Raw genomic sequence first — 12,911 nt, 5'->3', positions numbered from 1 at the left:
ACGAAAAAATATATGATTTAATGTTAGGATGATAAAAATTTAAATGTTAGGAATAGGCAAATATGAGTATGGGACTTGAAAATTAGCGTGACAGCCTGATCAGTCGTGGGCACTGGGAGGGTTGATTTATATTAAAGTTGATTTTATATCAATACGATTGTTCTTTGTGGTTCAAGCACTTCAGTGGGTTGGCTCAGTGATGCATTATTCCATTTGATTTGATTGTAGCTTCGAAGGTAATGCTCTATTGATTCTGAACGCTTTGTGCATTTATTTGTGCCTTTGTTTAGCGCAGACAAAGAAACTGCATATTTACGTTAACTTTGAATTAGTTAGCAGGTTGATTCATATAATTTTATCCTTTGTACGCAAGAGTTTAATTCTACCCAGTTTGTACGTAGATAGCAAGTTTGTTTACTCATAAAATTTACGCTTAATTCTGTTATTGACATGCTAAAATTAGCGGTTTTTCAGGTGGACAAATTTACCGGTACTCGAGTCATTCTCTTTTTGCTGATAGTGGTGGGGATCCATAAAGTATGTCACACTTACTGTCAAGTGCAATCTGTCCTGGCAGATGCTCTCGATGATCCTTGTGAATCATATCACCAGGAATGCTTTTAAGCACTGGACAGTAGAATCTAATAAAAAGCAATTGAAGAACTTTATAAAACATTTATACGGTCCTCCAAACATCTCAGTGGAAGCAGCAATAAACCTCGTCCCACACAAACCCAACAGTTTTATCTACGTTGTTGTGTAAACACGTGGCGGTTCGTTAACCTGTTGTTGTGCTGCGTACGCGCAGTAGTGCGGGTGTGTGCGCGCGCCTCACAGGCGACCTGATTGGCCGCCCGACCAGGGAATATATGGGCAGGGATTCGAAGAACCGGGAGCGAGGCAGATGAAGCTCGAAATCGCTTTTGTTTCGATATTACTTGTTTAATGACTGTGACGGAGTTGCTACTTGCTACTCAATTTAGATGATTACAGGCTCCTGGTTTAGAGTTGTATTTATGGTTCTCGAGTAATTGCTTATCTCTTTGTCCTTTTTGTAACATCGCTGATATTCTCTCTGAAGACTAAGAATACTCACTTCTCGCTAAGTAATATATTTATATTTACATGATTGTTAGAAGAATTCAGGATTTTGAATGCCATGGCATATATTGTTGTCTAAACCAGGTTGTTCTTTTATCTTCTACAATCTTGGATTTTTCTCGACGTTGCTGAAATACTAATTAGTATAATCAACTAGTTACTTATGGAGTAACTAGGCTCAATATAGTTTCTCTATATTACTCTCATTGCGTGTGAAAATGTTTTGACCTCTCGGTTTAATAGAAAATTAAGATTAGCCCACTTGTCGGTCAGTCTAGTTGTGACTTGTGGTATTATGCGAATGTTACTGTTTGTGTGTGACTATGTGTCTGTATGTGTGCTATCGGGTTTCGTGTCTGATAACATACAGATAATTATAGCATTCAGGTCTCGTAACCGTTTTACTATTTGTCTTTTCGATTTGACACTAATTTGCATACTATTTATATCATTGTTTGATATTTAGCTTATTAGTAAATATCGCAGTCAACTTGCATTTTGCAGGAATGTTAAGTGTTTCTGCTCCTCACAGCTGTTTTGCGTAAAATATTCTGAATTTTGACGTAGAAATTAAAAATGCTGCCGTCATTCGAAAATCTGGTGACGCACGCGAATGTCTTTTTAGCAAATGTAAATGTTTTTCTTTTATAATGTGACTTTTTAACAGCTCCCTTAGCTGGTATCGGTAACGATAGCTGAAAAAAATGTAGCGCGAGTCCAAACCAGTTTTTATGTGAAATCTCAAGTGCGTATCGATGGCCGAGTTATAGGAGTCGTGAGCGTATGAAACTACTTCGTCATCAACATAAATTGTTCCGCGCCATTGTTGCACGTGTTTGTTGTCAAACGTTGGCGTGTTGGTGTGTTGGCGGCCAACGTGCTATGCCAATGTATAATGTATCGTTTCAAGTGTTTGGCCTTGTGATAGACTAATCGTTTTTTCGACCACATGCAAACAAATATCACCCTTATATCGCTCAGTATATGTGTCATTCTGAACTGTTCTAGTTTGTTTTGTTAGTGACCACAGACACATTGATACTATAGGAATTTTAACTCTATTCTTAAAACAATACGCGTCGTTTTGTATTGTCAAGCGCTTGTATTGTTGGTGACCACGCTACGCGGTTTGCACGTCCCATAAATTCATGGTGTTGCATATAAATGGTGTTTACTTTTTGTAAATGGAGGTCGTTAACATTCTCCATTGGCCTCGATATGAAATTCGTCCAGTTGGCGAGTATTTGGCTCTCGTTCAGGATATTTGCTTACAATTTAATTATCTTTAACAGACGGTTTCAATGATGTAAACGTTATACTGAATTGATGGTACGCAAATATTTTGCTGCAGATTTTATAGTAGTGTAGACGACGATAAATTACTGAACTGCTTTTACTGTCTCGGTGGTCATTGCGATAGAGTATGCCACTAAAACTTTGTTTAACATGATAATATCGTGTTAATTTATCTATTGAAATCATGATTTAATGTGTCGATTGTGGTGCCGTGGTCAAAATATGTATATGGACACTGACAGGCTCCTTCATTCTCTGAACTGAAAAATATGCTTATCGAAACAAAGCTTGATTGACATTGATACACAATTACCTATTCCTTCGATAAAATATGCGTTTCGTAAGAGGAAACTAGAATGACTTGGAGATTAGTTTTTGTTCATTTTGGGACCTTCGTGTTTCAGTAGAACAGGTTATGACGAAACAGCCTCGGTTTTATTATGTTATACTTTGTAGTCCCACAATGAGAGCCTCAAGGGCATTGGGCACTGGGCAGTTCTATGTTAAACGAGGTTTAACGTACAATGTCGATATTTGTTGGAGTATTGATTGGTTGTTGCCATCCGTACAAGCAGTTGAGGGTACTATATTTTGTTGCTGTGCAGTATATCTTCAAAATGTAATGCACCAAAGTATTCGATGCTATCTTTCAGTGCGTCATCTCAAAATGTAAAAACATTTAGGGTAAATAAGTCCTCCTGTAGAATTTAATATATTATATAGTTTAGGCCTTGGTTGAGTAGGCTTTTGGAACAACTTTTCTTAACTAATTATTTTGATGTTTGATACTAACAAGTAGAGCGATTTTTAGTCAAAGTAAGACCTAAAAGATGACAGAGGAATACCGGAGTCTATTAATTTATGCTTGTGAACGTCGAAAACTAACACATATCTATACTGTTTATTGTAGTCAGTTCCTTGTGTAATTATCCAACTCACAACCCTTTTCTATTCCTAACTCTTATTTGTTTATGTATATTGTTTCTCTATACATTATAATATTTTAAGACATCACCAGAATTCTAACTAAAATAATTCACACACAAAGCAACTTAACTAAGGTCTCCAAAATGTTTTAGTAAAACTAGATTCATTTAACTAACACATAGGTCGATGCTTTTAATCAAACATTGTAATGTTTCGTTTAGTTAATTGTAAGATGATAAGGTAAATAGCCCTTTTCAGACTGAATAAACCGTTGCCTTATGTGTGAAGGGACCTAAATAAGATCCTATTATACCTACTCACCTTGCTGTATGAAATAGTGCAAATTCTAGCTATCAATCTATAATGCGTTGTGGTTGGTTGTGCAGGTCATGGCAAAACACACAAGGACGCGGCGAGCGTGCGCGCGACGCACCCCATCCCGGCGGCGTGCGGCCTCTACTACTTCGAGGTGCGCATCGTGTCCAAGGGCCGCGACGGGTACATGGGCATCGGACTATCGGCTCACGGCGTTAATATGAACAGATTACCTGGTAAGAACAACGGGCAAAGAAGGATCAAAGCGCTCGATTTCTGTTTATACAGATTCCATATACACAACACCTTTTCTCAGTCTATAAATGAACGAAGGCGAAGTCACCTTACTAATAAAAATGGAATGGCGTAAGCTTTTTGAGGAATTAATTTAGTTAATCAATTATACGAAACGTTCAACAAAGTTTATGGGAGTAAACTTACGAGACGTTTATGTTGAAGGCAGATAAGGTATAAGTTAAATTTCATGGCAGTCGAAGCTTCCATCATTCGATCTTCCATCGGTTTTCCAATTTGGATTGCGGTATCCATTATTTTTCATGCATACTCAGTAGTTCCGAGTTACTGCATCAACATAAAACATTTCCTCAACGTCTATCAAAAGTTTTTCAGTAAATCAGTCATAAAGTTTAAAATACTTCCCGGAAGAACTGTCGCAACACAGCCAAGTTTAGACTAAATCTCAACCTAGGATGAGTCTGTTTGGCGTCAGTCCAATACTTACTGGATTTATTTACTGCATTTGTCTACCTGCTAGTGAACCAAAGGGATAGTAGGTCGTGTTCTTTGTCTCTGTGCTCGAGGCTAGCTGCACTCATTAGTAGGTTAAGCAACCTTAGCGCGGACGTTCCGTAGATGGGTGGCCGTGTAGTGGTATTTGAACTACGCGTCTCCGTGTTTCGGAGGACACGCGCAAAAAGCCGGTCTCGGTTGTTGTCAACGGTCGTTAAGCCATGTCAAAAGCCTTCGGGCGGCTTGAACAACTTTGACCCTAGGTTGACCACTAACCGCACGACAAATGCGGAATTAATGAAACCTAAAATGTGTGTGTTATTTTATGTATATTTTCCACCTCCTTTGATTAGTTGAAAGCAGGTAGTTATATACTGACTCATGATACAAATGTCAGGTATAAAGTCAGTAAGAAAAGTGCACGGTAACGTTTATTTTTGTCAGTTTTATGCATCGTTGCATTTGGTTTAACTACCTGCAGTTTCTGAGGTGATGTTGTAGGTATAGTTAATGACGAAATGTCACGACCTTTGGGTTTAAGATGCAGTATCTGCTATAGAAATTAAAATCGTGGGAATATCATTTATTTGCTATTTCAACCACTAGCAGTGTAATTTTATAGATAGACCATATTATGTTAAGTAAAATTAATCATGGTTCTAAATAAGTATAATACAAGCAATTTTTGACCTTTGTATATTGACTATTACTAATCATTTTTATGACTTCCTCTCAGCCGATCAAGCAATAACAAATTCGAAGGTATGAAATCAAAAAGTTCTTCACCGTGGTTGCAGGCTGGGACAAACACTCATACGGTTACCATGGCGACGACGGCCACTCGTTCTGCTCGTCAGGCACCGGCCAGCCTTACGGGCCCACCTTCACCACCGGTGACGTCATCGGCTGCGGCGTCAACCTCGTCGACAACACATGCTTCTACACAAAGAACGGACACCATTTAGGAATCGCTTTCAGAGGACTACCGGTAATTGATAGGACCAGTTTTCAGAGAAAGATTGTTTTATGTATCTAGTCATACCATCCTTTTGTTGGTTATTCAACAAAACCATTTAGTTCGTTTCTTAGCAGAAGACCCCAACCAGCGAATAATCATGGAATCTTCTCCATAACTTGCTTTAACACTACTCTATTTGGACTACTCCACCAAAACTGTAAATATGACTTCAACACAAGGGCAACTTTAGTCCTGCAATCGAAGGATTAAGGAGGACATCATTTTATACTAATATTTTTGTTGTTAACTAACCATATTTTGTTTTCTCTGCCGCATTAGTTACGAAACGGAAATCACAAAAGTATTGTGCTCATGTATCAGGTGACTATTGAACACGTAACAAGCAGTCACTTATTAAACTGTGATTTATACTTTCCAGCCAAACTTATACCCGACAGTGGGTCTCCAGACGCCCGGCGAGGTGGTGGACGCGAACTTCGGCCAGCAGCCCTTCGTGTTCGACATAGAGGACATGCTGCGTGAGCTCCGAGCGCGCACCAGACTCGCTATCGACGAGTTCCCCCTGCCTGATGACCAGGGACAGTGGCAGCAGGTTTTACACAGGTATAATAGCACTACTTCGTCATTTAGTGTTCAAAGTGGACTTATAATGCTAAGTCTCGAGTCTGTTTAGCACTTTTGCCGCTGTGCGCAAATGTGATGTGTTTCGATTGTCTATTCCAAGTTTCTTGTAAAAGATGGATAGCATTATATTATATGTTTACGCAATCCTATTCTTCCTATGTTCCATCCGTCTACGGCGTTTTAAACTATCATTTGAGATTAGAGATTGGGAAGACGAGAAGTATCCTTCCGCTTGCTTTAGTACTTTTCTCTGTTAGATGTGGTGTAACATTTTGTCGACCACTGTCAAGGTTGGTCAAGCTATTAAAAGGTTTTTCATGTAGTTTGATGACTGTTATCGTAAGTAACAATTACCTGTATGTTGTACTGTATTGTGACACGTATGTATGTAACGTTACAGGATGGTATCGACGTACCTGGTGCACCACGGGTACTGCAGCACGGCGCAGGCGTTCTCGCGCGCCACCGGACAACCCATCGACGAGGATATCGCCTCCATTAAAAATAGACAAAGTTTGTACTCTCTACCTTCAACACACACTTCACACATCATGTAACATTGTTCTTATTAGTTTTGGACTATTAATGGTGCCTTTTAAACGTTCAACTGTTACTTTCGATTGGCTGTTATTCCTATGAAGCGTCTCCAAATAAAATCGTGTAGTATTTATTTAATTTTGTTTATTTCGAAAGTCAATTTAACAAATTTTTGCAACAAAAAAATTACTTATTCTTTGGTAGTTTTTTTTGTGACAGAATTCTTCTTCTTCTTACCGTTCAAACGAGTTAAAGACAATAATTTTATTAAGCAGATTGTTTGACTTGTATTGCGCATACTTGTGTACTGCACTTATAACACGTAAACCTGTCGTGAGGATATTAAGTAACAGTCGTGTTATGTGTTCGGCAGGAGTGTCGAAGCTGGTGGTGTCGGGGCGCATCGGCGAGGCGATCGAGCTGACGCGCGTGCTGTACCCCGGCCTGCTGGAGCGAGACCTCGACCTGCTGTTCCTGCTCAAGTACCGCCAGTTCGTCGAGATGGTCAACGGCTCCGACTCGGAGGTATACACTACTACCACATCATAACAACCAAGAAACCAAACTTAGACTGGTTTTGTCGCGGTGACCAGTGTCACACTGACTACTGCTATGCCTTTTCTGCTACTATAGTGTAAGAGGATAAATCTAGGTGTACTTAACGAATGATTTCATGCGCAACAATGTACTATCGATACCGGATTTAATAATCTTCTGTATGAGAAAGTTAGACATAACTGATCATAATAAGAATGTAATGTAACGATATGTTTTAACCCGCGTTGCCCTGTGTGTATAGATCTGCGGCGAGAAGGGCGCGGGCAGCAACGGCGTGGCGACGTCCGTGATCTCGCACACCAGCCGCGCGCCCTCCGCCAACGGACACAGCACCGACAAGCACACCAACGGTACATGCACAACAATATGAACAAACTACTCTTAAATATATTAGAAATTCAACTATGCTGTGCAAAATTGTGTTAATGTTAAGTTAAACTAGCAAGTAAATCTAAAAACCGTTGATTATTAAATGCGTGCACGCTTGTTACCTACACGTGCACGTGCACGTTAGGCAATATTTGGATTAACTTAGCTTAAGCGATATAAAAAAGTTCTTCGTAATCTAAACTAGCTGTGGTCAGCTAGCTTTACCAATAAGTAAAACGTGTAAAATACAGACAATTTATTGGGAAACATTACTTAAAATTATTATCGTAAAGTACTTATTTCTTGCCGGAGTATTCTTGTATTCCATGATGTTTAATATATGGTATAGTGTGTATATAAAAGTGTATTGGTTTTCTTTATTGCAGGTGTGACAGAAACGATAGAGGAGAGTCGGCCGCACGACTGTGACGTCGACATGTCGCCTCCACCACACACCAATGGGGCACACGCAGGTATATATTTATACATACTATAGAATAAAAACAATATCAACAGTAATTAATATACGTTAATTAAGGATTAAGGAGTAAAGGTACAGCGCTAAGCGAAAATCAACGAGAGAAAATAGAATTTTCATACATTATTTGTCATTACTTCTAAAGGAAAGAAGTTATTTGACTGTCGACTGAGCAGTGCTACTACGAAATTGGTCAGATTTGCCCAGTGTTTATCATATATTGGAGTTTTTGATATATTATATTGAAAAAGGAAATTATTTTGTCGTTTTTCTGTTATCGTGTTTTAAATCTTATAGGTTCGAATCCTAGACATAATATAATTTTGTGCTGTTTATTTTTACTGGGTTATAATTGTTTTTCGAATAAGGGAAATCATCATATTGTGTTCGTTATAACGATGTACGAAGTATTTTATTATAATATGAATCTATAAATTTTGTTTTATACCCAAATTGGCAAACACATAAAAATCTTTATCTAATTATGAAATTTTACGTAAAATATAATACAAATATGATATTAATTTTATGTACCTAATTAATTTAATATGTTTTATTATTATTGAAGTTTATATTATTATTTGCACACCATAATCATTCATTATTATTATTTATTTAGTGACATTTATCATTTTTATTATTATTCGCTAGTTTATTTAGTTTTGCATGATGTACATAATGGGCTAGTTCATAATTAACATAGATTATAAACTTATCTATGGTGTCTATGGTAATAAGAGTGGGTGCACACTGACGGAAGATACCGGTCATGTGTGCCTGCCTTTACGGATGTTGATCAATGCCATCCCATCCCGTTATAAAATTGGTTTAAATAGATATTTCTAAGCTATTGCACTAGTTAAATTAGTATGTAATTTAGTGGTTTTAAGTTACGGTGTTAGAAGCAAATAGTTCTAGCTCTAAATTACGCTTATATTAATATGTTAACAATTTTCTTTTTGCCTAAACATGTAATGGTAAGAGGTGCAATTGGTATCAAATAATTTTAAGTACATAGGGCACGGTGGATAAATACAAAATTTTTAAAGTATTTTTGGTAAAATGCATGATCACGATTGGAAGAACATAACAAGATACTTTGTTATGTTAAGAAACATCCACATTGATATACTACCCTGAAGAAATTTTATACTTTAATAAGGAACATTTTTGATACTAAAGTGTGGGTGTGAACACATTTAGTAATAAGCATGTGTTAGTCGATTTTAAATTGGCTTTTTTTTACTAACAAATTCATGTAACATTGCATTTAGAGTCAGATTTCACTCATCGGCACTGGAGAGCATATTATGGTTTATTTTATTTCGTTTAGTTGGGTTTAGTTCGCGTGAGTCATTGCTTACGCATGATAAGATTTATTGAGAGATGCAAGTTGTGTTGAAAATCTTCTTTTAACAGTAATTTCGGGAAACAAACAAGGATTTCACGAAAAAGTTCGATGGAAGGTGATTGCGTTTAAAAATAAGCTGCGTAGTTCAATGATCCCTTGCAAAGAATCTTAGCTTCTGTTTCTGTTCACACTAAAAGTGTCTTACACTAGTCATCGTGTCACAAATAATTTCAGTTGATAAGAGGCCAACACGTCTAGTCTTTTTGCAAGTAACGACAGTTTGGGAGAGTATGGAACACGACTGGCGCTAAGTGCTAAGTGATCTGAGCTACATAGTTTCTTCAGTAATCCGAGCCTTTCAATCTATAAAAGTCACGAACGCAAGTTGCATCTCCGGGCACGCTATGGCATTGTGCGAGTGAGGGGGGGGTGACGTGACGCGCGTGTGCTTGTAGGTGCGCGCCTGCCGCTGGTCAAGGGGATGCCCGGCGTCACGGCCAGCATCGCCGCGCTCATGCCCGACTACCTCGCGGGTGGGTACCGCCGACTCTCTCATCTCCTGCTCTGGTTCCTTACACCTGGCCGGGACCATACAGTCTCATTTACAGTCTGAAAAAGAGACAGCGCTTTACAGCGTGTATAGCGTTGTCTCCTTCTCACTGAAATAAGACTGTTTAGGTGCCACGGTTTTGTGATCAGCTGTCTCTGAATTGGTCTTGTTTTGTCCCCTGAGCAACTGTTACGAGTCACCGAGCTGTCAACAACCGAACATCATTGTTGCATAGTTAGGTTGGACAAATATGTCCGTCTGATTACAATTTTGAGACCAATAAAAGTCATTTAAACACCAAAAAATCAAACCGTACCATTTGAGGAAATATGCGTTCATTCAAAATGGTTTAAATGAATATAATTGCTATGGTTGGTGTTAATTGGCTATTGTTGGTCTCAAAAGCTTGGTAGGAACCAGAGCGTGGCTTGGTCTCATCGCTTGGACTGTACAGCCACCCTCATTGGCAGCAGCACTCGTGTTCAATGGCAATGTCCCCAGTTGTTCACCCTCTCCGCTTGACGTCTTCCTTGTATAGATGTTTGTTTACAGCTAGTACTACGACTTTAGATCTTTGAGCTTTAACTTTACACCTTTGCACTGGTCACTTGATGTGTTGTAGAAAATGTTTTGGGCTTTTGGTTCCGTCGTTGTAATTTGTCTATTCATCATTCTTCTTATTGAACATGAAATTACAGCTGATTATTCAATATTTTCTGTTTCCTACACTTGAAATTAAAACGACTTTGCCGGCAAATGCTTTTTACTCCTTCCAACATGACTCAATTGATTGGACTGCAAGAATTGACGATCAGAAGAATTGATTTCTACCAGAAATACTATAACGAAACAGGCTTTCAAAAAAATACCTTATAAAGACTGAATGTAGTTACATCATTCAATATTATATTATGGTATGCAAGAGTATTTCATTCGCTATGATACACAGCAAAGTGGCAATGCATGGTACTTAAGAGTGGTTATAAAATTCAAATAGCAATAGTCTTACTTACGGCTGTATTTTGTGTGATTAGAAGCGATGAATAGACATAACAACGAACTATGCAGTAGTTAACTAGATATTTTCTACAACTCTGCACTCGTACTAACTGGTATCAGTGGTAGCGTAGCGGAGACGTCGAGGTGGGTAGTTGTTACTATGATGTTGTGTATCCTTACCTTGGACAAACTGTAAGTACCGTTTGTAGTATTACTATTATTTTGTTGGTTATTTTCAAATTAATTTACAAATATCTTATATTAACTGATGAATACTGTAATGGGAATCTTAAGGTTATGGGAAATTAATAATAGGAAAATACGCACGTATACGCGCCCGTAATATAAAGGGAGGTGTACGTTAGAAGTTTAAAAGTTTCCAGAAACACAAACTTGAACGATGCTATTTGTAATGTATTTCTGTTCGAAATACTATGTAAGTGGCCGGACTGTTTGGAGTCCTAGTTAGTTCTTTTCTAATTTGTTTGAAATACTTTAAGAGCTAAACAAATTAAAACATAAGTAAAGTTCTGTCTTTCTTCGGGAAGGGTTCTAAACATTCTTACGAATTACATTTTCTTGTTCATATTGTGACATTTCTATTTGTAAATTAAGTTGAAATACGCATGTAAAACGTAACAAGTAAATTTTATGTAGTGGAGTGTTGCATGTACCATGGCATGTAAGAGGGGGGAGGGAGGGGGAGCAGGGATGGTGTGCGACAACAAATGTTAGCATGACAGGAGTAACGCTTCTTATATACTCTACTATATTATTATATATACTATGTTATATACATTATATTCAAGGGGATACATGCATGGGTACTCGGTACCTATCACACGAGGTTTTGACCACAAAACACGATTTATTTTGACCTCCAAAGCACTGATTTTCAATTAATTTCTGTTCGCTCCATGACCTTTTTCGGTGCGATATCAACGTTTGTTTAATCATTTTATTTTCTAGTTCTAGTCTAATTACTAATCTGTATATACTATTATGGTAAAGGGACTTAGGATTTTAACTCTAGTGGTCCTCAAAATATTTCCTGCATTATAAAGATTGACATTCAATTTAATCTGGATGAAACTACTGGTAGTGAATAAGACTATTAAATGCAATTTCATTTCAAACTTCGATAGCTGATTCTCGCTTTTTTATCTTGATTACATATTTTTTTCCAATTCAACTGTTCTCAACATTTTAATAAAGTAGTTCAAACAATTGGCGAGGTGAACGACAGTAATATTTCTATCGCCAGTTTGTCATTTCAAACGTGTCCTAAGTCCCTCCGCCACAAGCACGGCGTTACTTCCGCCCTGTACCCTGACCATTGCGGCTTGCTACTAGAAGGCGACGGCGGGTGCGGGGCGCGCGCGTCAGTGGAGCGCATGCTGTCGTTCGGCCGCGAGCTGTACGCCATGAGCCAGAAGCTGCAGCAGGACCAGTTCGTCAAGTCCATGCTCGAGGTGAGGAACTACAATTTAACTAACTTAATGTTATAAGAAATACCTGTGAATAATGGAGATTTGGTAATGTTTGCAATGTAGCGAAAATTCGATGTTGATGTGGTTTAATCTGCATGCATTTTTTATTAGAAGAGAATATTTTTGTTCCGCGGATACAAGTAAATGTTTTTGAACTGTATTATAAAATCAGTGTGTTATTGTTGTGCAGGATGCGTTCAGTCTGTTGGCGTACAGTAACCCGTGGGACAGTCCCGTGGGCTGGCAGCTAGAGCCCGTGCGTCGCGAGGCCGTCTGCGAGGCGCTCAACTCCGCTATACTCGGTACGTTACTATTTGATTTGTAGTCAGTTCAGTTTGTTTGGTTGAAAGGAACATGTTTTAGCTATTTTTGTAATATTAAGTTACCTAGTATGCGTGAATTGCACGAATTTTAAGTGCGTGTTCGCACGTATATCTTTTCCTTGATAAATGATATTGTGTGCTTGCGAGGGTGGTGCGCTCACAGCGTGTGGTGGGGCCCGGGGGAAACTCGCTGGTGGGGCGAGAGAGGTGCTGCCTCGCGCTCGTGTGGCTCGTAGATTCAGACGGACCGTGCGGTGTGGAGTG

General features: G+C 38.5%; 1 protein-coding gene across 5 annotated transcripts in view; it reads left to right on the top strand.

Moving 5' to 3' along the window:
• Window positions 1-12,911, top strand: part of RanBPM (Ran-binding protein M) — a 44,364-nt gene that overhangs the window by 29,192 nt on the left and 2,261 nt on the right. For 2 of the 5 annotated variants that reach the window (XM_076125635.1, XM_076125638.1), the window contains 10 exons: window positions 3,711-3,875; window positions 5,187-5,377; window positions 5,787-5,971; window positions 6,393-6,505; window positions 6,903-7,054; window positions 7,329-7,437; window positions 7,843-7,929; window positions 9,741-9,818; window positions 12,188-12,306; window positions 12,515-12,626. In XM_076125635.1, the coding sequence (XP_075981750.1) occupies window positions 3,711-3,875; window positions 5,187-5,377; window positions 5,787-5,971; window positions 6,393-6,505; window positions 6,903-7,054; window positions 7,329-7,437; window positions 7,843-7,929; window positions 9,741-9,818; window positions 12,188-12,306; window positions 12,515-12,626 (1,311 nt within the window). The remainder of the gene's footprint in view (window positions 1-3,710; window positions 3,876-5,186; window positions 5,378-5,786; window positions 5,972-6,392; window positions 6,506-6,902; window positions 7,055-7,328; window positions 7,438-7,842; window positions 7,930-9,740; window positions 9,819-12,187; window positions 12,307-12,514; window positions 12,627-12,911) is intronic. The other 3 variants (XM_076125636.1, XM_076125640.1, XM_076125639.1) reach the window with 3 other exon arrangements.

This window comes from Anticarsia gemmatalis, chromosome 17 (genome assembly GCF_050436995.1).
Source record: "Anticarsia gemmatalis isolate Benzon Research Colony breed Stoneville strain chromosome 17, ilAntGemm2 primary, whole genome shotgun sequence".
Classification (NCBI taxonomy): domain Eukaryota; kingdom Metazoa; phylum Arthropoda; class Insecta; order Lepidoptera; family Erebidae; genus Anticarsia; species Anticarsia gemmatalis.
The sequence above is the reverse complement of the archived record's forward strand: the minus strand, read 5'-3'. Positions and strand labels throughout refer to the sequence as shown.